The following is a 25,153-nucleotide window of genomic DNA, read 5'->3' on the forward strand; positions in this document are numbered from 1 at the left end:
ACACCATGGAGGCAGGCCGGCAGTAGTTGTAGCATGGCAGCCCCAACTGAGAGTGGCTAAATGCTATACTTTCAGTACTGCATCACTGAGAGCAGGGAGCACTCGCGCGTTGCACACATGCTTCAGTGCTGCAGCCCAGGACCTGGGAGACAAACGGACATACTCAGCCTGTGAGAGTTGCACGTTGGGACTGAGATGCAATGAAAGGTGGATTCACTTTTGGCAGGTATAACAGTGACTGTTCCTGGCCCATACACTTATCTCGTTCATTTTTGACAGAGGAAAGAAGAGGGGGACCTGAGTAGTGGCAAAAACTCAGCAGGGAGGGCTAGAGAGGAAGAACCACTGAGATTGAAGCTGGGCTGCTCAGTCTGTTGGCTGGAATCACAGAGCTAGAGGAAGGAGGGAGTGCATGTGCCAAACAAACCTTTCACTAGGGCCACATTTTTGCCCTTAGGCCTTAATTGGGGGACCTCCGCTCTAGAGTCTTGTCTGTTTTATTTCTGGACTGTTAAGGTCAGCAGCAGTTCTAGTACACAGTGCAGTGAGCATTAAAAAATGTGGATGTGCCTTTGTTCTGAATCTTTTACCAGGAACAAGTATCTGTATGAAGGAACATGTCTACCTCTCCCCCACACCCACTCATTCCTGTTTGAGGCGTTAGTAATAGGACTGGATAATGTCCTGCAAGCTTGGCAGTGGTGCCCTAAGAGGTACTCTGCCATTCTTTAGTGTTTCTCGAGTGGCTTACATTTACTTAATTTGCGGTTTATTATTACTTTCTGTACCGCCTGAACTGATGCTCAGAGCTGGACTGTGTCACATTTCCAAAAGGATTAACCAGAGACAGGAACTACGATAGTATAAAGGACAGAGCTTACACATATCACAGAGGGAGACAATTGTGACCTATACATTTAAATCAAAGGATAGTGTTCCGTCACAACAAGGTAACAAGGATCTTGGATACAGTGCCATAGAGAGAGAGGCTGTACCCATTCAAAAGCCTGACCAAAGAGCTAGGCTTTTATTTAGGCTTTATCTTAAATTCCTTTAGCAAGGTGATGCTACGTATACAACACAGTGGTAGCTTGTTCCAAATAGCAATGGCCAAAAAAGGACTCAAGCCGTGCTTGTTTTGGCTTGGTCAGGACGAAACCGTAATCCATTTATGGAGTGTAAGACCCTGGATGGTGTATATGGAGTTGTAAGGACAGCAGGGTAATCTGAAAGACCTATTTCAAGAGCTTTAAAGGTGAGCACAAGTATGTTAAAGGTAACTCTGTTTTATAGGCAGCCAGTGGTACCTTTAAACAGGGGTTGTAACATGATCTGATTTCTTGGCATGACTCAACCGGACTGCTATGTTTTGAATTGACTGCACTTTTTTCATAGCTACATTTGGTAACCCAGCATAAACAACATTTGAGAGGTAGAGGGAGGGGACCTTTTTATTCTTCCCCCTCTATAAATGATTCTTTAGAAGCTCAGTAATATGGTGGTGGCAACTTTTTTTTTTTTGCTTTCTTTGCACCAGGCAAAACTTTAATACCCACCTCCCCGCTCCCCCCGTTTTCTATTTCTGTTGATGGCTCTCTCATTCTCCCTGTCTCCTCAGCTCGAAACCTTGGGGTCATCTTTGACTCTTCTCTCTCCTTCTCTGCTCATATCCAGCAGATTGCCAAGACCTGTTGTTTCTTTCTTTACAACATCCGTAAAATCCGCCCCTTTCTTTCCGAGCACTCTACCAAAACTCTCATCCACACCCTTGTCACCTCTCGTTTAGACTACTGCAATCTGCTTTTTGCTGGCCTCCCACTTAGTCACCTCTCTCCTCTCCAGTCGGTTCAAAACTCTGCTGCCCGTCTCATCTTCCGCCAGGGTCGCTTTACTCATACTACCCCTCTCCTCAAGACCCTTCACTGGCTCCCTATCCGTTTTCGCATCCTGTTCAAACTTCTTCTACTAACCTATAAATGTACTCACTCTGCTGCTCCCCAGTATCTCTCCACACTCGTCCTTCCCTACACCCCTTCCCGTGCACTCCGCTCCATGGATAAATCCTTATCTGTTCCCTTCTCCACTACTGCCAACTCCAGACTTCGCGCCTTCTGTCTCGCTGCACCCTACGCCTGGAATAAACTTCCTGAACCCCTACGTCTTGCCCCATCCTTGGCCACCATTAAATCTAGACTGAAAGCCCACCTCTTTAACATTGCTTTTGACTTGTAACCACTCGCCTCCACCTACCCTCCTCTCTTCCTTCCTGTTCACATTAATTGATTTGATTTGCTTACTTTATTTTTTGTCTATTAGATTGTAAGCTCTTTGAGCAGGGACTGTCTTTCTTCTATGTTTGTGCAGCGCTGCGTGTGCCTTGTAGCGCTATAGAAATGCTAAATAGTAGTAGTAATAGTAGTAGTAGATGAGGAGGTAAATTTTCCTGCGAGTGAGCTAAACGAATACCTAAAAAGCATGGGGAAGGGCCCAGAGGACACAGCTTTTATCAGTTTTTGTTTAATGAGCAAGCACTGAACAATTGTTTTGTGTGGCCTTTAAGCGTTCTGCCGTAATGTTGGCATATTGTGCTTCCCCTCGGTGCACTGACAAGTACTTTATTGGTGCCATATAGAATTATTAATCTTATTTTCATGTGTAAGCCATTTTCTGCAGTATGAATCAAATATTTTCTTGGCGTTTTATTTCTTGAAAATATACTGTGCTTAGAATCTGGGAAATTTGTTGACCCTGCTTGCTGTCCTGTAGGATATGCCAAGCAACAGAACTGACCCGCTGCTGCCTGATTAAGATCTGCTTCATGGTAATGAGAGGAAGGAGGAGTGTGTTCTCCGAGCAGCTTGAATAAGGATGGCATGCATGCACCCAGACACTCAATTTGCAATCTATGTAGCACCTCTTTTTCACAACAAATTTCAAGGACACTTAGAGGCAGATGCAGCAACCAAACGTAAAAAAATCTAAATCGTTAAAGTCCCTAACGATTTTAAAATAACGAAACATGCACCAAAAAAAAAAGTCACACATGCTGAGATCGGTAGTGAAACGTACAATGTATCAAAGAATCACAATACACATCGTTAATCGGCCCCCAAATCATGCGCAGAGCAGCCAAGCGTTATGTTAGCTGCTCTGCGCATGCCACAAACAGTCAAAACACAGTCAAATCGCAAGCACATGGCTCCCAAATAAAAACAAAAATAAAAAAAAAGGGTCGGGAGGGGGCAAGGGCGCTCATCAGGAGCGTCCTGTACAGACGGCCTTGCCCCCCCCCGCTGCTCCCCACTTTCCGCCGCTCCCCCCACCCCGAAAAAGCAAAATTCTAGCAGCCCCTGCCCCCTCCCCTCAGCTCCGCCTCCCGACATCCTCCGTCCGCGCCCCGCCCCCTTTTGGGGTCGTCGCCGCCATTCCCCTCCTCCATCGGGCCCCCCTTCCTCTTACCGGGCCCGTGCAGCGCCTCTCTCCTCTGTCCGAAGGCGCTGCACGGGCAAGAAGAACGCTGAATCAGCTGATGCCTGCCTTCGCCTAGCTTCGATAGAGCGTCTTTCTCCTCCTGGGCCCGCCCCTGTCTGACGTCAGTAACCTACGTAGGTTACTGACGTCAGACAGGGGCGGGCCCAGGAGGAGAAAGACGCCCATCGCGAAGGCAGGCATCAGCTGATTCAGCGTTCTTCTTGCCCGTGCAGCGCCTTCGGACAGAGGAGAGAGGCGCTGCACGGGCCCGGTAAGAGGAAGGGGGGCCCGATGGAGGAGGGGAATGGCGGCGACGACCCCAAAGGGGGCGGGGCGCGGACGGAGGATGTCGGGAGGCGGAGCTGAGGTGACAGAGTAGTGAGGAAGGGAGGGGGGCAGGGGCTTCTAGAAGTTTGCTTTTTCGGGGTGGGGGGGAGCGGCGGAAAGTGTGGGGGGGGGGGCAAGGCCGTCCGTACAGGACGCTCCTGATGAGCGCCCTTGCCCCCTCCCGATCCTTTTTTTATTTTTATTTTTTTATGTGTTTTCTGAGGTCCTTTGGACCAATCACAGCGCTTTTAGCTCTGCTAATGCGCTGGGATTGGCTCAAAGTTTGTTTATTTTTTCACTTAACACTTTTTCCTGCCACGGAGCTGTCCTAACGAGAGGTCCAGACCTCTCGTTAGTTTTCCTGCCTTTTTCCTGCGTAAAGGCAATCGGAAAAGGTTAGTGCATGTCGTTTCAATGGGGTTTTCACACTAATTGCTCATCTCCATTCCGTTTTCGTTAGCTGCTACTGTCGTCGGAAAATAGGCTTAAGTGCATGGAAAGGATAGGAAATTCTTCCCTGAGGGCTCATTTAACGATGAAAAACGTTTAGTGCATCTACCTCTTAGGAAGGTGGATGTTCATCTTTGTCTCTGGTTATTTCATTCGTAATAGTTTCACCTGGTTCTTTTCTCTGAGCTACCCTGCTGAGAGAATGAAAATAATGGATTATTTGTCCTCTGTACAGGGAACAGAAACATTACTGAACAGCGCTGAAAGAAAATTAAGCAAAGGCTTCCCATAAGGAATAATCTTTTTGTTTTTTGAACTTTCCAATTATTCATTTGGTTAGAAAATATGTTAAAGAAATTCTCACACTACCTGGTTCAGAAAAAGTGGGAATTTTCTAAATGTTATTACCTTTCTAGATCTATGCTTAGTAGTCAATTTGGTGACCCAGGTCTGGTGGCTTTTGATTTAACTGGATTCCTTGAAACTTCTCATGAGGATATTATTTTAAGGATACAAATCTTTGTTCTTTGAGCAAAAAATTCAGATTTCAAATTTACAAAAGTCCCTACAGAAGAGGAATCAGTGCTATTTATCAGGACCATACTTATCTGAGATTGCCCTGTAAGTGTATTAACTTTCAGGGAAACCAGTGTATGTTCTTTGATCCTATTCAGCTTGATAAATTTCTTTAGAGTGAGACTTAACCTTTTCCTGTTTTTCTTATATTGATGGAGTAGAGTAGGATATGGTTTATGTAGTTTAATCTGCACATTTGTTGATTGGGTGGGTTTTACTAGACTTGGATAAGAAACCACCAGGTCTGGAGATGTTGTGTTGGATTCTGCGGGGGGAGAGGGCTTTGTTTTGTTCTAAAAACAAATTTACTTGTTCTTGTGCTTCTGGTTTTCTTGCATTCGTTAATAGCGTTATTACTGTTTTTCTTTTGAGTTGTAAATTACTTAAAAACAGAGAAAAAGATAAAACTGAAGTGTCGGGGACCTTGGGCCATTGTAACCTGTGGTGAGAGCACTGAAGAGCTGAGTTTCGATTCATAGCCACCATTGGCACGTAACTTTTATTACCTTGTGCTTCATCTATGTGCACTTCTTCCGTATTCTCTCTACTTTTTCTGAGAGAGATTTGGAGGATAGGGCTGTAGAGATGGACACTGTGGGCATAGTTAACAACATAGACTACTTGGTGTTTTGCCTGTAGCTCATGCTATTTTAACATGGGCCCATTTTATGCAGTGAGACCTAGTTACTAATAACGATAGCCCATGTTAATTCCCCCCGTTGAAGAGAAAAGGAAATAAGCTAAATGCTAGGGGTTTGGCTGCATGCCGGGAGATGTCAGGCCCCATTACCCTCCCATGTCCCGGGAGGCTGATTGGTGATTATGGTAGTTCACAACATTCCTGCCAATGATCCCACTGATGTTTCCTCTTCCTGTCTTTGCAGATGGTAGCAGCCTGTTTGATTCAATGGCGAGTGGGATGCGTCTGATTGTGAGCTGCATTTCTTCCTTCCTAATCCTTTCTCTGCTGCTCTTCATGGTTCATCGTCTGCGCCAGCGACGCCGAGAGCGCATAGAATCTCTGATCGGTGCCAACTGTAAGCAGTATACAGATTTTGAAACCTAACCGCAGGTCTCATGCTTAGTGTACCATAGACAAGGCAGAAACAATTCCTGGCACCATCATGTCCATTGTGCCTTTTTAGAGTGTAGATAGGTCTTTTCTTATGTATTCACAGAATTGGTCTTGCCGATTCCTATTAGCTCTAAGCTTGCAAAGAGCACGATGGATATGAGAAACTAAAGTAAGTGGGCACTGGTGCAAGTCCTATAAACCAAGAGCTGGGAACAGAAATTTTTTAAAGTTGTAGGATCTTGTTCTAACTCTTGCAGAGTTGAGAGTTTATGCAGAACTACAAGGGTGGAAGATTTATAATTGGGTTCAGAGTATTACTAAAATCCACTGTTAATGATTGTGTTGACTGCTTGGCTGTATTTGAAGTGGCTCTGGAGTGTATCTGGTTAAAGTTTGCATTTAAACCAGGGGTTCTCAACCCAGTCCTTGGGGCACACCGAGCCATTCTGGTTTCATGATATCCACAATGAATATGCATGCAAAGTTCACATCACTCCCTTCATTGTATGCAAATCTATCTCGTGCATATTCATTATGGGGTATCTTGAAAACCTGATTGGGTTGGTGTGTCCCAAGGACTGGGTTGGGAACCCCTAATTTAAAACCAGGTGCTCCAATATGCTGTAGAGGTAGTGTTCACAACCTCTGGGAGGGAGGGAAGCCCAACCATCTGACAGATGACATTGACATTGAGTGCTCAGGGTGCACAGTTCCTGCATTCTGGAGGGAGTTTTGGTTTGTGGCTTCTGGTTGAGAACAAATGGTGGTGGTTGGGTGATTCAGGGAATAAAGTGCTAAAAATGTAGGAAAGATACTCCTGCGTAATTGTAAATAGGAGTGGAGGAGTAGCCTAATGATTAATGCAGTGGGCTTTCATCCTGGCAACCTGGGTTCGATTCCCACTGCAGCTCCTTGTGACCTTGGGCAAGTCACTTAATCCTCCATTGCCCCAGGTACAAAAACTTAGATTGTGATCCCTCTAGAGACAGAAAAAGTACCTACATATAATGTGTACAGCACTGCGTATGTCTAGTAGTGCTGTAGAAATGATGAGTAGTAGTAGGCTCATTGTGCCACATCTCCAATAGAAACAGGTTGCAACTTAGCTGCAATCCAGAGCAGTGGGAGAAAACTGTTGCACAACTCCTCCCCACCCCACCAAAAAAAAAGGCTACCTTTTTAGAGCACTGCTTCTTAAGCCTCTGCTCGAGGCACAGCTTACCAGCCTGGCTTGCTAGGTGTGCCTCCAGGAGAGGACTGAGAGGTGCTGCCTTAGACAGTGAGAGTGTCAGAATTTGATCGGAGCTTCCTTAATTCTGCAGCTGTAAGATGTCCCAGTTCATCCCGTCACTGAGGAGGGCTGAAGTGTTATTTGAATCTGTATGTGTATAGCTGCTGTACACATAATCGGATGTGAGAGGCTTTTTAAGTGAACCAGTTTGGGAAAAAATCTGCTTTGTCTGACACACGTACATATAACCAGTGATTTTTTTTTTCCTCCCTCTCTCTCTTTGTCAACAGTGCATCATTTTAATCTGGGCCGCAGGATGCCTGGATTTGATTATGGTCCACATGGGTTTGGAACTGGTCTCACTCCTCTCCATCTCTCTGATGATGGAGAGGGAGGGGCATTTCACTTCCATGAGCCCCCACCTCCTTATACAGCATATAAGTATCCAGACATTCAGCACCCCAGTGATCCCCCACCTCCTTATGAGGCATCCCTCAATCAGAACATACTGTGCTCTGCTCCAGGTAAGTGGCAGTTCTTTCTTAACCAGTGCTCATTTACTCCTGACTGAGAGATGTGACAGCTGTTTTGATAGAGGAAGAAAACAACCAATAGTCTTACTTGTTTTATGCTTATGTATGCATTCGTAATGTTATGGACACACTTTTTCACCAGGTTTTCTCACAACACCAGCATCTGTAGAGAGAGAGATGCCTTAGTGTAGTCAACACATATCAATAAAACACCACAAAACAAAATATAATTCATGAAAATACAGAATACAAGGTGTTCCAAAAATCTCAAATGTTCAAGCATATCTGAAAAGAATTTCTATGTATCTTTTAAATGTCTTGTATCCAAACGTTCCAAACATGAAAAAACTTGCACATATCCAGTGGGCACCTGAGGCAGTGGGATATATACAGTGACTTACCCAAGATCACAAGGTGTGTCAGTGGAAGAAGTGAAATTTCCTGGTTCTCAGCCCATTCGTCTAACCTTGCAGGTGTCATTTTTCAGGACAGTGAAAAGGTTTGCTAGGTTTGGGGATCCTTGGTATAATTTTAAAGCAGGGCACTGGATTCCCCCCCCACCCTACCCCACTCCCACCCCATTGACTGGGTTGTTATATTACAAATGTGATCGGCTGAACAAAAAGGTACCAAAAGTGTGTTACAAATAAGAGAGAAAAGCTATAAAAGTTTGGAGGGGCAACTCTGATTTTTGAAAGTTTTGTGTACTATAGAGTCAGTAGAATAGGACTGTGCAATTTTTTTCCACAACGTTGTTGTTTTTCATGTTCTACAGCCTAAAAACTGCAGGTACCTAAAGTAGGGTATGTGATTTCTGGAATTAATTCCTTTTTTATTGGTAAATCTTTCTCCTTTTTGAAAGATGCAATTAGTCCATACCTGAGGCTGAAATTATGCAGTTGATATCCCTCTGACTTGTGGTATAAATAATTCACATAGCCCACTTCTGGTACCTTTTTGCTCAGCTAGTCAGAAATAGTTGTAATAAATTCCCAAAACAACGTTGTCAAACTGCAGTCCCAGCAAAAATTGAATTAATGGGTTTTCTGTGGGACAAAGCCTAAGAGTGCAATAATGAATGAGGCAGTGCTTGCCTGTATAGCAATTAATACAGTAGGATTTTTAATTTCCTAATTATTGCACACAGCTGTGAATATATAAGTACCTTATACCATCCAGCCAATTATCCATCTCAGTCCAGACTTCATGCCTAATAACAGAAAGGGGAGCTGATTACAGCTAAGCAGGTGATCCCTGAAGTCGGCTGCATTCTGTATGCATAAGAACCAGATTTCATTATTTGGACTTCAACCCAGCGTCAGAGGAATGACTTGCCCTAGTCCTCCTGATTTTAATGCATATCGGGGGTAATTCTCAAAAGTGTGAGCACTAAATGCGAATTCTCCAATGAGAATTTTTTTCAATTAGCATTTGGTCTGTAATGATGACTCAATTTTTGGCACTAAACCTGCTACTGGAGTTGCAGTTGCATTATCTGTCTGACTTGGTGTGTTTGATTTATGTTAGGATGTTTAATGCTTCTCTTGTATGAAAGGTATATTAGTTTTTCTTTCCTATTTTAAATGGAGTTTTTAGTAATTGTTTTTATTGTAAATTACAATTTTTGTGAAACGTTCTGATTTGCAGTGCAATAAGCTACGGTATTGTAAAATAATAATAAATGATTACCGAATACTACTAAGTCCACTTACGCACACCAGCCATTGAGCTAGATGACAGCTGCATAACTGACTATATTCTATGACCTTAGCATGTAAGGACTGGGCATTCCCCTGCCCCGCCCCTGACCTTCCCACGTCCATATCCAATCTAACAGTTGTGTGCTAAAGGATTTACACATTAGGATTCTAGAATTCCAGTTAATTGCAGTTCTGCAAATTAGCCAATTATTGATGACGCCAGTGAGCACCTAATTGAACAAGTTACACGTGAAACTGGTAGTATTCTGTAACCTGTATGTGCGAGATTATAGAATTAGGGGTCTTATGCTACAGAGTGAAAGTCTTGGGTGATAATCAATGACTGGTGCAGCAGCAGGTGGGAGGATCCTGCTTTGTACATTTTGGTGATGGTGGAGGCTGTGCATCATTGTTTTTAGGGCACATTTCTGGGGGTGCTAGTCCTTAGCTTAGTACTTGAGTAGAGACCGACCAAATTTTGGTTTCAAGTTTGACACAGAAACCGGACCGAGATTGGGTTTGGCTAAAAATGCCAGTGCATTTTCGGCTGAAACCAAAACTCCCCCATCCTGCCCAACCTCCCGTAGACCCTCCCCGGGCCTACCTGAAGAGCCCTGGTGGTCTAGTGGCTTCTTTTGGGGGCAGGATCAAACCCCACTCATTCCTGTCCATAAGACTACGCGGGAGGTCCCGGCAGCCATTTCTACTGTAACCGACTGTGCGCAGGAGTGAGTGGGAATGCTCCTGTGCCCAGTACCCACCAATAACGAGGTAGACCCAGGAGGGGGCTGCCGCCAGAGGGTGGACGTGAAAGGGGGGCTTTTTAGGTTGGGAGGGCAGGTTCATAATTGGTTTCTACTGAAACTGAGTGGCCAGTTTCTTTGCTAGTCCCTTGCTCTAGAGCCAGAAGGCTGTAGGCCTCAACCCTGAGATACTTGGTTTAAGAAAATAAGCAGTGTGCACTGATTGAGAAACCTCTGCACCACATGTCCTTCTCTGCTTTACAGTCTTTTTGCTTAGATTTACTCGGGGTAAGCACTGCTTGTCCTCTCTAATGCAAGGTTGAAGGATACACTTTAGCTCACAAGTTTCCTCACTTATTCTCCTCTTGTTTGTGTAGATGGCATTGACCCTGAAGGAACTCGTGGATCATCAACAGGCGGCAGTGGCAGATGCCCGCAGATAGCGGACGAGACTGGAATTGTGCCCTCTGTGGTGGTTCCTTCCTCGGAGGATTTGGAAGACTCTACTGATAGCTGCACGACCCTTCTTGTATCACCTCCTGCCATCTCCCGGGATGGCAGCCTGCCAGCAGAAACCTTGATTGGCAACAGCACCAGTAACTGTTTTTTGAACACTGCAGTATAAAGAACAATAGCAACAGTAATCTCAGCAGGAGCTGTTTTACTGCTGTCACATTTAACTTGAGCAAATATTTGCACATCTCTATTCAGAGAGGAGTGGTTCTCAGAGGTCTGGTGGGCCAAGGTGAGCTGTACAGAGAGGAACGCTTCATGGGGCTTTTGCCAGGCCGTGGTGAGCTCTACAGAGGATAGTGAGGTTTTGTACCATCATGGTATGCGCAAAACAAACCCATTTGGAGACTTTGCCCCCAGATGAATGTTTTATGTGAATTTGCTGTGGCGAGCTGTACAGAGGAATGTTTCTCGGGGTTCTGCCAGTCCGTGGGAAGCTGTACAGAGGAGGGAGGTTCATTAGTGTCAAGCACAGAACAAACCCATTTGCTGACATTGCCCCCAAAGGAACACTTTTTGGGTTCTGCCGCGCTGCGGGGAGCGAGCTGTACAAAGCGGAAGGCTTCCCTTTATGTGGATTTATTATTTTTTTTTAGGGGGGTCCTGGGGAAGGGGTGGGGGTGAAGGTGTTGCTGTTTTCTGTTCACCGATTGATTAATTTGTCATGTAAATAACAGATTGTGAAGACATTTTTCCATTTTCTGTGGAACAAAATATGTAGTACAGATTTTCACTACACTTTCCTTCATTCAGGAGAGCTGTGGAGATGGCATGAAAGAGACTGATCAGAAAGAAGTAGTAAATATGTCCTCCCTGCACAGTATGAAAGAAGAAAGTGCTGTGGCTTGGAGAGGACCCTGAGGCCCTACTGTGTATATAAAACAAAACTGGGAGGAGGGAGATGTAGCTTCAGTCACCAGGGTGTTACAGAGATGCTTCAGGTCTAAAACCAAGACAATATTCTCTTTCAATTTCTTTGTGAGTATTCTTATCACCACCTGCTCTCACTTCACTTAATCCAGGCCACCTTGGGCTGGTATGAGGTTTAGAAAGATTGAATGTTTACATGTTACTGATTTACCTTTAAAATCTGGAAAACCGTGCTTGTGTTTCTGCAGGTAGTTCCACCCTCTTCTTACCCAGGCGGCCTTTGACTTCTGCATTGTATTCCTAGACAAGTTCAGGCAGCAGTCTCTCAACAAACCTTCAGTTCTAGAGCACTCTCTCTTTTTTTTTTTTTTTTTTTTTAAATCTCTAGTAGGCTCAGACAGCAACTTTTTTTTATTTATTTCCCAGTAAATATTCAGTCCTCAATTTGTGCTCTTCAGTTCTGGCAGACACAAACAGCAAATAAAGTTTGATCTTTTAAATCTCCAGGCTTGGCTCAAGCGGTTTTCTGCCAGTGCTTTCTTTTATGATTTTGGATTAATTACCTTGTACAGTTTCTGGCTCCCAATATGCCGAAATCTGGCTCCTTCCCAACCCACTGGCAGTCATTCCCCCCTCTTTTTTTTTTTTTTTTTTTATCTTTGCTGAAATCATATGTGTTCCTCAGGTCCTGTATCCCCCTTCTGCATAGTTGCAGGCCTGTAGTTAGCAGGCTATTGGAAGTTTTCCTTTTCAAACCCCCTTTGCATTCTGGGAGTTGTAGTTTCGAGCACTCATTCTCTTTTGGTTTTTGAGGTTTTCCCAGGTTCTGTCTTTTAGAATTTCTTTCCTGGTGCCATCACACATTAGCAAAAAGCAATGAGGCATCCTGGTAATCCAGGGCCATAAATTGTAAGTTCATTAATAAGTTGTTATGCCTGTTCTTTCACTTATTTTGTGCACCTGTTCTGTGTGTTCCTTCAGGGCCCACATTTTTGTTTTCCTTTGCCTTCTTTCTGCAGCTGGTCTCCCTCTCTATGGATCCACTTGATCTTTGTCTGCACCTGCTCTTTGCAATTCTTTCCCTTACCATGCACCTGTACCATCTGCATCTCCAACTGTGCCAAATTAATGGCATTTGCATGTTGCACCAGGGCTCTGCTACTTTCTCAGACTGCATCACGCATGCTTGCACTGTACTGCAGTGCACAGTAGTATTTTACCATAGCCCTGAGTATAAATTCATACATTTTGTGTATGGCCTCTCCCAGCCTCTCCCTTAGTCTAATGGCTTTCTAACAGAAGTCTGTTTATCCCTGCAAATTCTTGGTGGTCTTGGAGCTCTGCAGTATGGCATTCACCATAATTAACAGACTTGAATATTTATCTTTGTCTTCTCCTGATATTCAGAGCCTGTGATGACAGCAGTGCTAACGAGTGACATGTGCAAAAGGTACAGAGAAGCGGGGGTGGGGAAAATAATTGGAAAGCTCGAGTGTAAGTGCATGGGCTGCTCCAGCCAGCCAAAATTTTCTAGGTGCCAAGGATAATTTTTTCCCGTACATTGTTCTTTCTCTTTCCTGCTTTGTTTTTTTTCCCCTCATGTTGCTCACTTTTAAAAGCTTTTTTTTCATCCTATACTTCAATCAATTCTCTTTCCAACCTGCCTCAAGCCAGCTAGCCTCTCTACCACCATACGTCTTGCCTGCCACTTCCTCACTTAGTGGCTCAGCAGTAGAGTGCAGCGTCAGCCTCTGGCCTCTTTGGCCTTTGGAGACTTGTTTAAAAATATACAGCTGGTTTTCCTCAGTTCATTGTAATTTTTCTCCCATTTCCTGTCTAACCTGATTTTTTAAAGTGATTAAGCCTTGATAATATGTAGGCGAGGTAAGTTGTTCTCAGCATCAAGGCTCTACAATGTGGATTAATTCTTTTCCAAAGTGAGAGACAGATGGCTCTCCAACACAGGAAAGCATCTGCTAACTATTCTCCGCTGCAGGAGTGTTGTAGAGTGAGGGGGAATGGCTTCTGTGTCCAAATGTTGACAGAGAGGATTTAAATCAGCCACTTCTTTCTATATCCTGAAGTGTGATGTAAATAGGTTATATAACTGAGTATACACACTCTGGACTGAATTTCTGAGGGATTGCATGTGTGAAGGAAGTAGTGAAGCACTGGTGGAGGGTGAAAATGCAGAGTGGAAGCCAGCAGTGAAAGGCTACAGAGGGGACTCACTGTAGGGAGTGGGGACTTGTGGTGTGTCGCTGTAGTGAAACGTTTCCTGTACATTGGTTCTGACATTTTACCCTGACACTTCAAGGACACCGTTCTCTCTTCCTCTTACATGCTGTTTTGTAGCATGTGACACCAGCTTTTTTTGCTGCGGAGAAATAAATTGTTTGCCTTGCTTTGGGAGACTTTGATTTTCTTTAGCTAGGGGGTCTGTATCGTGCACTCTTTTTACCACCTTCTTCGTTGTGCCTCCCAAAGGTGATATCTCTAGTGATCCATGAGTTCTGTAGTAGGAGGTGATTGCAGAACACTGTTCAGCTAGCACGTATCCCTTCTTGGAAAGGCACAAAGTGAGAGTCCACTCCTACCAAACAGAAGGTCAAAACTAATTACTGTTGGCTTAATTTTAAACAAGGAAATGATTTTTCTTTAGCTATATTAAAATTTGATTATTAATGAGTTCATGGCGTTAGATTCCATTAATCATTTAATGGCTTTTTAAATATAGCTGAAGAGAGAATAATTTGGAACCTTGTTTTTGCACCATCAAAGCCCCAGACATATTAAGGTGTCTGCATCTGTTCTTATTCCTTCAAATCCCAAATAGAGTAACGTTTGGTCTGATCTATCTTCTGTTTAGCTCCAGGGTTAGGCAACCATTATACACAGGGACCATATGAACGTCAGTCCTGTCCCTGGCAGGCTACAGGTTGTAATGTTGAAACCGGAGATGCACAGAGCTCCACAGACCACTTGTGATGAATAAGTAAATTGGAAACCGGAGATGCACAGAGCTCCACAGACCACTTGTGATGAATAAGTAAAATTGTATCTAAAAATGATGGAAACAAACTACTAGAGTGGCGTTTCTGAAAATCTTTGCAAAATACAGGATTTAAAGTCACCAAAGTTCTGATTGACATTTTCTGTGTATACTTCCCATGGCTGCATAAAATTCAGTGGCAGGCTGCAGGTTGCCTACCCTTGTCTACCTGTTTCTGGGCACTGGCATTATGCTTGTAACTTTTTTTTGCTATAAAGGTTTGCTATTGCCTTGTGCAGTCCACATACCTGGTCTTGCTAGTAGTCTCCCATCCAGGTACTAGTCAGACCTAACCCTGCTTAGTATCAGATATAACAAGGTGAGGCTTTCCCAGGCCATGTGGATTTAGTGTTATAGTGAAACAGTTGGAAACTTGTAGGCAACCAGGTCCCCTCGTTCTCCCCTCCCCAAAACCAGTGAGCCTTGGCATGCATTGAAACTGGTCAGTCTTGCTGGGGCTTTCTCCTCTTGCATGTTTGGGAGATGGTACTTGAAAGAGGGAGTCTGCTATCTGGCCTGTGTAGATTGCACACAATCCATGTCCTTTCTGTGTCACTGACTTTGAGTGACTTGCTCCCTGATAGTGTGCAAACAGTTTTGAAATGCCATGTAAACATGAGATTTGATACTGTCCCTGTGACCTTTTTATGTTTTTATTTCATTGATTCATTTAATTTTGGCGTGGGTAGTACCACATCTTTACTCAAGATGCTGTGAGACTCATTTCATCTAAATGCCATTAAAATAAGTTCTGTGAAATGCTGTTTGAGTGTGTTACACTAATGTGTTAATGACGCTGTCTTGAAATGTGTTCCTTAGTAAATTTTATTCTTTGTTAAACAGAGGAAATAAAGGATATTTCATTTTAGAACGCTGCTCCTTATTTATTTATTTTTGTTTGTCTATATTGCCCACACTGTGGCCAGGCATGAGTTTATCTTGCCTGCAATTCTGTATCCAGGGCTTCAAATTCTGGTTCTTATTGTGGAATTGGTGGTTGTCCTGCACTTTCAAAACACCCCAAATCCAGGTTGTATCGCAATGGAGGAGTAAATGGTTATCACTTACCTTGGGTTTGATCAGAGAAGGAGGAGTGCTGAGGTGGGGGTTGTAAGAGATCAGTGGGCCAAAGCGGGAATGAGGTTTGGGGTCATCAGGAATATTGTGTGATAGAGGGTTGAGAAGGATAGGCAGTAGAGGGCTTTGTAGAAGAGGTACCAGAGAAAGTGTGATGTCACTCTTTTGCAACTGTTGACTCCTCTTCCTGTCTCTTCTTCTTACTCTGATTGGGGTACACCAGTGTTCACTTGCTTACCCCTGTCTTAGAGCGCACACAGTATTGAGACAGAACTCTAGTTAGACTGAGCTTCCCACTGTAGGTGAATGTTAGAGCTCTGGTTTGTGCTGTGTGTATGTTTGAACAGCCCATGCAGATCCTGTCTAGCTGCTCACCTGCAGGGCCTTCCCAGATGCAGACTGGGAAGGCCCTGCAGGTGATGTCTGAAAGTGAATGTGATGTCTGAAAGTAACGTCCCTGGGCTGCTACCAGGCACAATTCTGCTCAGAGGGCAAATCCCAGTATCACCAGTTTATGGATAGCTGGAATGGGAGGAAATGTGTGTGTGTGTGTTCTAGTAAGGGGTTCAGCCTTACTTATCCTACTTCATTTATCTAGTTTTCGAAAACTAAAGCAGTCCGGTGCCAATTTATAGACCAACCAATTTAAGCAACAGGCTATCAGTAACTTCTGTTGTATTTTGCTGCTATAGTCTACACTGGCTGCTTGCAGATTTTATTTTTTAAGTGACTGGGCTTTGTAATTTTGTATTTGCTTTAATTTGGTGTGGGCCTATGTTATTTTTATGCTGGAAAAAAATGAGTAAGGGTAATGTTAACAGTGCTTGCAGTCCGCCAACGCCAGTCAAATGTTCAAAGAGGATAACACAAGAATTAATAATGAAAAGAAGCAGATTTTTAAAAAAGTCATCACTGGAGCAGAATTTTTTTTTAAATAGATAAGCTTTCAAGTGTTTTTGAAACAGTAGGAAAGAATTAACCTTTTTAATATCAACTGTGTGTGAACACCACCATATTGAAACTGCATGATCAAATGATGGAGTTGTCTTAAATCTTACTTTTACAAATGATGGAAAAGTAAAGAAAACAAGTATTCTGAGAGTATATCATGGAACATCTTATATTCCCAACATACAAGTTTAAAAATAAGTTGGGTTTTAATAGGTAACCAATGGAAATTCATCAATATGCCAGGGAGGAAAGGGAGAACGATTTAGCTACTCCATGCAATATCGAAAGTTTTCTAGAGAGCTAAAGCGGTGTGTGTAGTGGCGAAAGTCCCCTCAGCACCTTGGATAGCTCCTGCAATTGCACTAACTACCTCTAGAGGGCAGGAGAAGGCAAAACGAAACCTGACACTTCTGGGCCACATTATCAGAAGATAAGCGTCCGGTGGTCATACGATACCGAAAACCGTACCGAAGGCTGGTCCAACTATGGGGAAAGACATTCTGCAGCTTCTGAGGGCAGTCAAGGCAAAACCTAAAAGCCCAAGTAATTCAAAGAACATATATACGAAGCAAAGTTTAATATTTAAAAGTATGTTGCACAATTATGCATTTTTACTGGATTGTTCTGGCAGTGGTGGTGTTGGGAAGATAATGAATCTTGAGTTTAATTATCAAAAGGGGTTTGAGAGGAGGGGGGTCGTAGGGTTGAAGGTTCGCCTAGGGCGCCCACTACCTTTGCACCAGCCCTGACCATATCCAGTAGCCTCCCTTTATTTATACCCTTTCTTAAAGTTGCAGTTTCGCTTTCATGAAATAAAAAATGCAAGCAAAGAGCACGGTAAAAGCACAATTTGGGGGGAAAACCCTGAGCACGCTTGTTAAATGGGAACATATATCTCATCTCTAGTAACATTATTATCACAAACATGTATCTCTTGTCATTTCTAGGAGGTTCGTCCCCTACGGCTGGTTTTAGCTGACTCCAGAGCGAGACGAGTTTCAAAGTAAGGTGTGTGGGGGGGGGGGGGGGGGGGGGGGGGGGGGGGGGGGGAGGAGGAGGAGGAGGAGGAGGAGGAGCGTGAGAGAAATCGCTCTTTCTGTCAAGGATAAAGACAGGGCAGTGCCACTTGGTGTGCTGCTGTGCCAGCTGTATCATGCAAAGGCGAAAACCCAGGAAGGGTATGATTTATTTATTAGCCATACGTTTGGTACAGCGGGAGCAGTTTAAAACATTTATTAAAAGTTCCAACATGACCTTGTGACTAGCAAAGTAGTTCCCGCAGTGCAGGATAATGGAAAGGATCCCTTCCCAGCCTTAGGTGTCTTGGTGTGGGTGGAGGCAGTATATTGGGCCGGGACCATTACTCTTCAAATGAGCCAGTACCGTGTGAGAATATGTGGGAAGAAAATGTGTAATAAAAGATGCCCTCCTACCAACCCGTATTCATTTCATTAGGTAATAGAAAAAAAAAAGTGCAAGTAATTTTATGTTACATTTGTACCCCGCGCTTTCCCACTCATGGCAGGCTCAATGCGGCTTACATGGGGCAACGGAAGGTTAAGTGACTTGCCCAGAGTCACAAGGAGCTGCCTGTGCCTGGTGGGAATCGAGCTCAGTTCCACAGGACCAAAGGTCCACCACCCTAACCACTAAGCTACTCCTCCACTCGTTTAAACTCATAATTCTTTTCAGACTATAATTATTTATTATATATCAAGACAAATCGAATATTTTGGAGAAGGAAGTCATGCGACTTGGAAACTGTCTTTGGAACAATTCTTCCGTTGATTGAATCAATATACCGGGTCAGAGTCTCTGCTCCTTCATCCCCCCTCCTCACACCCCAACTACACTTTCATTTGGTAATGCAGGTGGTATCTGCCCTCTCTGTGTGGGGGCCTTTGTGGATGCAGTGTTGCAGCACTGACTGATCTATGATCACTGCAAGACAAGTCAGACAAGTGCAAATCGGATTGGTTAACAATTTTCTATTACTGTCTAATATCCATCACAGACCCCCCCCCCCCCGTAGTAGCACAATTAACGCTGAATTGTAGGGGAGGGGGCTTTTCTGCTGTTTCATGAACTTTCTGGTACTCCAGGGACAATTATAATGCTGATACATATTACTAGTAGTCTAAGCTGTCGAAGGGACTGTTTAATATTCCCCCCTTTGCCCAGGGGGGAATCCTTGTTTTTTCTTCAAGTCGCTCAGCCTGGTTTGAAGTTTTTTCTGGGTTAAATAATAATCACAAAATTCAAGTCGTGCATAGTGACCGGAGTTCCTCTCCCTCGCACCATGTAGTGGTGGTGGTGAACAGCAGGCAAAAGGAGACATTTTCAAACTATCGGCATCAAAAATCCTAGCTGCCAATGCAGATCCAATAGTCTGCGGACACTGGACGGTGACACTAAGGGTTAAAACTGGTTTTAGTGAGTCACTATGGCACAGACTTTCTCGATGAACAACAATGTAAAATAAAGAATCCAATATTGTACTCCACAGTGAAATTCTTTATCAGGGAAAGAGCTACCTACCCTTTCACTTCTCAAGAGACAGGTTCAAATCCGGATACGGACACCTGTGAAATGATGTCTGATGGCCGGATCGGTGGAATGGTCCTGTCGAGTGCTATGGATGGCTCAGTTCTGCTGTGACTGATGAAAAGCAATGAAAGAGATAGGGAACACAAAATGCTCCATGAGTTTTTCTCATCCTGATTTGTGACTGTGATACAGTGACCAGATGAGTGCTTGGATTATGGATGGGGGTACATTTGAGACTGGATTACGGGACTGATAACTGCCCACAGTGAAAGACATTCATTTCGCATAGAATTTGGGAACTAGACTGTTGCATTCATACACTTAGTTAGGGTTAAGATCAACTGGGCAACACGTTTTGTGTTAAAATATTTTGATATTATGAAACACTGAAATCTGGAATCTAGCGATGTGTCTGCAGTATCCGTGGATATTTGAAAAAGGAGGATAATTTCATGGACTGCGTGTGGAGGGGCCGTTCAGTAATTCACCTGACCATGGAAGCAGAATCTAAGTCTTAAGAAACAGGTAAGTCCATGACCTGGAGGGAAGATGAAATTTTGGGTTAACAGCCATTGAATTTAAAAAAAACATTTCACGCAGATAAACGTCTCTGATGAGCCCAGGCTGCTCAGCACACCATAGGCTGTGCTTTGCAAATCAAGCTTTCCCTTACCGTCACAATACAGAAATGACAGGAGCCTAAATAAATAAATAATATATATATACATTAGTTTTCCGTAATTTTGGTTTAAAAGTGCTGTCGGAGGCTGTTAACGACAAGGGAGGGAGATAAAACAAGAAATCTGTATGGGTTTATATTTTCTCCCAGCCCTCAGCTTCCTTCCTCTAGTTTCCTCATGGTATCTCCACACTCTATTGCTCGGTTTGGGATGGATTGGGCCTATTTATCTTTCTTTTCTGGAACTAGGAACATCAGCAGCCTCTGATCTTATTGCTTATCTTCTGTACTGTTCTCCTCAGCGCTTTCTGCTGGTTTATGAACTTTCTGGTACTCCAGGGACAATTATAATGCTGATACATATTGGGTATCTCCAGACTCTACTACTGCCTACTTTCTGTTTCATCCTCTTGCCCCCAGAGCAGTGCTGCCTCATCTCCCCCTCCCTCTGCTTTTTTCTTTTAATGTACATTGCTTTATTCTCAAATATGTTTTAAACATTGTAATCTGTGTGTAATTTGTATTCTAAGGTATAGCAGGGTAATTAAAGTTTATCTATATTATATAGATGTAGCAAATAAATAAGATGAAATAAATGGAGCACCAGAGTAGGTCATTTTTAAAGTGATAAGCGCTAAGCTCACTTAATGAAATGCTTACCAAGCTGAAGGTTCCTTGATCTGCCAGCCAAAGGGAGGATGTATGGTTCTGGACCTGATTGTGGAGTGAAAGGGGGGGGGGGCAGGGTAGGCCACAAGAGAGAGGGAACAGGTGCCTTCCGGTGGCCAAGGTGACCCTGTGGATGAAGCAGGGGCAGCTAAGGGTGGGATAAACTTGAGCAAAGGGAGGATCTTGGGGCAAGGTAGCAGTGAGAGCTGTCCTTGGGCTAAACTGCTGCAAGAAATGGTTCTTCAGAAACATTCAGATCTGGAGCACAATCCCTCAGCTACCTCACACAGTAGTTTACTTCAGTTAGTGACGTAGAGAAGTCTTTCTTGTGCTTATTTTATAAACACAAAGGAATCCGGTTTAGAAGGAATGGATCAGCGGAGATTAGGTGGTGACGCCGGTAATTGGGAAGAGAAACAGGTGCTGGGCAGACTTCTACAGTCTACGCCCTGATTGTGACTGAATAGATATGGATCGGCTTGAGTGTAAATTTTAAAGGGTTTTGATGTTAGCTTCAGAACTTAGTACAAGAACAGTGCTGGGCAGACTTCTACTGTCTGTGCCCTGAGAATGGCAAGGACAAATCAAACTTGGGTATAAAGTATCACATACCATGTAAAATAACATAGTAACATAGTAGATGATGGCAGAAAAAGACCTGCAGGGTCCATCTAGTCTGCCCAACAAGATACTCATATGTGCTACTTCTTGTGTATACCTTACCTTGATTTGTATCTGCCATTTTCAGGACACAGACCGTAGAAGTCTTGCCCAGAACTAGCCCCATCACCCAAACACAAGAGTTTATCTTGTTGGGCAGACTGGATGGACCGTACAGGTCTTTATCTGCCGTCATTTACTATGTTAGTTCCTTTATTAATAACTGTATGTAAGGCTGTAATGACTTTAAGGCACTCTGGTGTCTTATAAACCACAAGATTAAGTCACCAGAAGGCCCAGATACCTTATTTTGTTGGGAGCTCCAGTGTCCACTAGAATGTGCCTCCTTGTCTTCTCTTCTCTGTGTTTTCTCTGCCCGTCCTTCTCTTTCAGCTTTCTCTATATGTCTTAATCTTTCCTGCTACTTCTTCTCTCTCTGCTCCCCTCTATCCTTCTCTCCTTGCCCTCTGCATTGGCCTTTCTTTCCTCCTCAGTGGGAGTGAGGGATGGGAATGGTCTGGTCAGTTAAGGGGACTCTGGAGTAGTTGCTGACAGTTGCAAGCTGAGACTAGTTTGGTCAGTACTATAGGTTACCTGTGTTTGCTTATTATTCTCATCCAAAGGAGGGTAAAGAGTTAAAATGTCAGCCCTATCGCCTTCTACTGAATATTTATCAGTCACTGCAGAGGCTGATGCTGAGAAGTTGACTTTGCTTATTTTATAGCAAGCTCCTGATTGTGGTTCCTGCCAGCTGCCGTGTGAGGAGCAAGGGGGAAGATTCCTGAAGTGCAGCCTTCAGTGTTAGGTGGGGGGTGAGATCCCTACTAGATGCTAAACCTCAGCTCTTTCCAGCCTTTGCAGATCACTGGATGCTTCTCACCTGGGACAGAATGAGAGCACCAGGGTGCTTCCTAACTTTAATCACTTTCCCAGTGATGTTAAGGCAAGCATCTGGAGCAGGTGAGTTTTATCTCTCCATCCATTTCTCTGCCTGTTTCTCACTTGCTCTAATTCTCTATTTTTAAGTTAATGCTAGAGGCACTACCTGATCCAGGTGAGTGCAGAATACTGTTCAGTGCTTACTGGATTTTAATAGGACAGGCCCTGGAATGTCACCTGGCCCAGACCAACCTTAATAGGTTCGACACTGATTCCTTCTGCCATGTCAGGCACTGTAGACATCCTTCACCTATTGACACCCATTCATCTATCTCTCTCTGCCTCTCTCTCTTTCCTCTTGTACTAGTATTGGAATGAATGAGTTCTGCTTCCCATCAGTGACGATTAGTGTGCAGATTGTACATAGTGGAAAGGAAGTATGAATCTGGGCTGCTTGTCCAACTGTGTAGGAAGCCATAGTCTACCCAAAGCCAAGGGATTCAAGAAGAGGTCCATAAACTCTTCTCATTGTCACCCTCCCCTCTGTTTAATTCTCTTCCCTTTGCTTTATTATTAGAGATGCCCAAGAGGTTACACAATATAAAGTGACACCTAGCCAACCATGAGAGGAAAGCTCAGCTGGCAGACCAGAGACAGTCTCTCATTTACTGTTTCTCCCTCTTTGCCTACTCTGGATGTGTCTTCCTAGATTTCCTTCTCTCTCTCCCTTTCTCTCTGTCTCATAGTCCTCTCTTCCTCTCCCTCTCACATTACCAGGTCATTTGAGAAATTTCAACAACAGCTCTATTAAATAACAGTCTCTATTTCTACTACTGAAAGTCTCAAGAATCTCCCCTTTGAGCTTTATTCCTACAATGTGGAGAGTTACGGTTACTTTAACATAAGTCTTCAAAGCGCTTTTTATTTATGTTAGTTCAGGTACTGTGTTAGAACTGTCATTCATAGGGGGCCTACAAATATCTTAAATCAATTTAGGGCCATGGTTACTAAACTGGGCTAGAGGCACATTAACATTTTTAGTGCAGGATGAGCATCAGAGCACTAACCATGTAGATACCCATAATATTCCTAATGGGTGTCTACACAGTTAGTGTGTGCTAATTTTTAGCATGCATTAGTAAACAGGGCACTTATTTATTTAGATTTTGCTCACACCTTCAGTAGTAGCTCAAGGTGAGTTACATTCAAGTACACTGGATATTTCTCTGTCCCAGGAGGGCTCACAATCTAAGTTTGTACCTGAGGCAATGGAGGGTTAAGTGACTTGCCCAACATCACAAGGAGCAGCAGTGGGATTTGAACCGGCCACCTCTGGATTGCAAGACCAGTGCTCTAACCACTAGGCTACTCCTCCACTAGCAACAGTCCACGTAGAAGCCTGCCCTTGCAGATCTGCAATGCAGCCGTGCAGGCTTCTGTTTCTGTGAGTCTGATGTCCTGCATGGAATGTTGCTAGTGGAATAGCAAAATTAATTGTGTTCAGTTTTGGAGGCCGTATCTTGCTAAGAATGTAAAAAGAATTGAAGCGGTGCAAAGAAAAGCTACGAGAATGGTATGGGATTTGCATTACAAGACGTATGAGGAGAGACTTGCTGACCTGAACATGTATACCCTGGAGGAAAGGAGAAACAGGGGTGATATGATACAGATGTTCAAATATTTGAAAGGTGTTAATCCGCAAATGAACCTTTTCCGGAGATACGAAGGCGGTAGAATGAGAGGACATGAAATGAGATTGAAGGTGGGCAGACTCAAGAAAAATGTCAGAAAGTATTTTTTCACGGAGAGAGTGGTGGATGCTTGGAATGCCCTCCCGTGGGAGGTGGTGGAAATGAAAACGGTAACAGAATTCAAACATGCGTGGTTGGGAGGTGGGGATGGTGCTGGGCAGACTTATACGGTCTGTGCCAGAACCGGTGGTGGGATGCAGGGCTGGTGGTTGGGAGGCAGGGATAGTGCTGGGCAGACATATGGTCTGTGCCCTGAAAAGGACAGGTACAAATCAAGGTAAGGTATACACAAAAGTAGCACATATGAGTTTATCTTGTTGGGCAGACTGGATGGACCATGCAGGTCTTTTTCTGCTGTCATCTACTATGTTACTATATGTAGAATCTCAACTAGTAACAACATTCCAGAATCTCCAATAGTAGCAACAGCAACATTCCATGTAGAATCTCAAATATTTATTTGGATTTTGCTCACACCTTTTTCAGTAGTAGCTCAAGGTGAGTTACATTCAGGTACTCTGGATATTTCTCTGTCCCAGGAGGACTCACAATCTAAGTTTGTACCTGAGGCAATGGAGGGTTAAGTGACTTGCCCAAGGTCACAAGGAGCAGCAGTGGGATTTGAACCAGCCACCTCTGGATTGCAAGGCCAGTGCTCTAACCACTAGGCCACTCCTCCACTCCACTTAATGTTTTAGTTTTTTTTTCATTTATATCTGGAATATTAGAATTAAAAGACAGTTCTGGAGTGAGATGTCGCAGGATAGAGAAAGGGATAGGTTCAGGAGTAATCCAAGGAAATATTTCTTTATAGATAGGGTGGTAAATGCATGGAACAACCTCCCAGTGGAGATGAGGACAATATGTGAACTCAAGAAAACACAATATATGCACGGAGGATCTCCGAGGGAGAGGAAGGGGTTGTAGAGATTAGTAGTTGGTATGGATGGGCAGACTGGATAGGTTGTTTGGTCTTTATCTGCTATCAGTTTCTCTGTTTCTGTCCACAGAACATCTCTGATGGAGAGGAAGGGAAAGTAGAGATTAATAGTTGGTATGGATGGGTGGACTTAATAGGGTGTATGGTCTTTATCTGCCATAATTTTTCTATATAACTATGAAAAGCCTAAAAGACACAGGGAATAAAGACTATCTCCAGGCATCTCTTTCCCTTCTGTCTCACCATCACAAGTATGTCTATCCCTTCTGTTTCAGACAATGTTTTATGACTTAAAGAAGAGGTGGAAGGAGAGAGCTCAGGTATATTCTGGGGGTAGGTTCTAAGGATGCTCAAGTCTTGAAGCTCTGAAGGAAATAGACCTGGTGGATTGTAGTGTGTCTGGAATTTTCACCTGAGAAAAACTGCAAGGGGAAGGAAGGGTATGATAGAGATATTCAA

At 43.8% G+C, this 25,153-nt stretch overlaps 2 protein-coding genes across 4 annotated transcripts in view; both read left to right on the top strand.

The window, feature by feature from the left end:
• DGCR2 (DiGeorge syndrome critical region gene 2) overlaps nucleotides 1–15,409 on the top strand; it is a 102,997-nt gene extending 87,588 nt beyond the window's left edge. For all 3 annotated transcript variants that reach the window (XM_030217445.1, XM_030217446.1, XM_030217447.1), the window contains 3 exons: nucleotides 5,709–5,861; nucleotides 7,421–7,654; nucleotides 10,484–15,409. In XM_030217445.1, coding sequence (XP_030073305.1) covers nucleotides 5,709–5,861; nucleotides 7,421–7,654; nucleotides 10,484–10,731 — 635 coding nt within the window. In that variant the 3' untranslated portion in view covers nucleotides 10,732–15,409. The remainder of the gene's footprint in view (nucleotides 1–5,708; nucleotides 5,862–7,420; nucleotides 7,655–10,483) is intronic.
• Nucleotides 15,410–21,819: 6,410 nt separating this feature from the next.
• Nucleotides 21,820–25,153, top strand: part of LOC115480360 (carbonic anhydrase 15-like) — a 34,112-nt gene continuing 30,778 nt past the window's right edge. Inside the window, exon 1 of the mRNA XM_030218997.1 lies at nucleotides 21,820–22,084. Coding sequence (XP_030074857.1) covers nucleotides 21,994–22,084 — 91 coding nt within the window. The 5' untranslated portion in view covers nucleotides 21,820–21,993. The remainder of the gene's footprint in view (nucleotides 22,085–25,153) is intronic.

This window comes from Microcaecilia unicolor, chromosome 11 (assembly GCF_901765095.1).
Source record: "Microcaecilia unicolor chromosome 11, aMicUni1.1, whole genome shotgun sequence".
Lineage (NCBI taxonomy): Eukaryota > Metazoa > Chordata > Amphibia > Gymnophiona > Siphonopidae > Microcaecilia > Microcaecilia unicolor.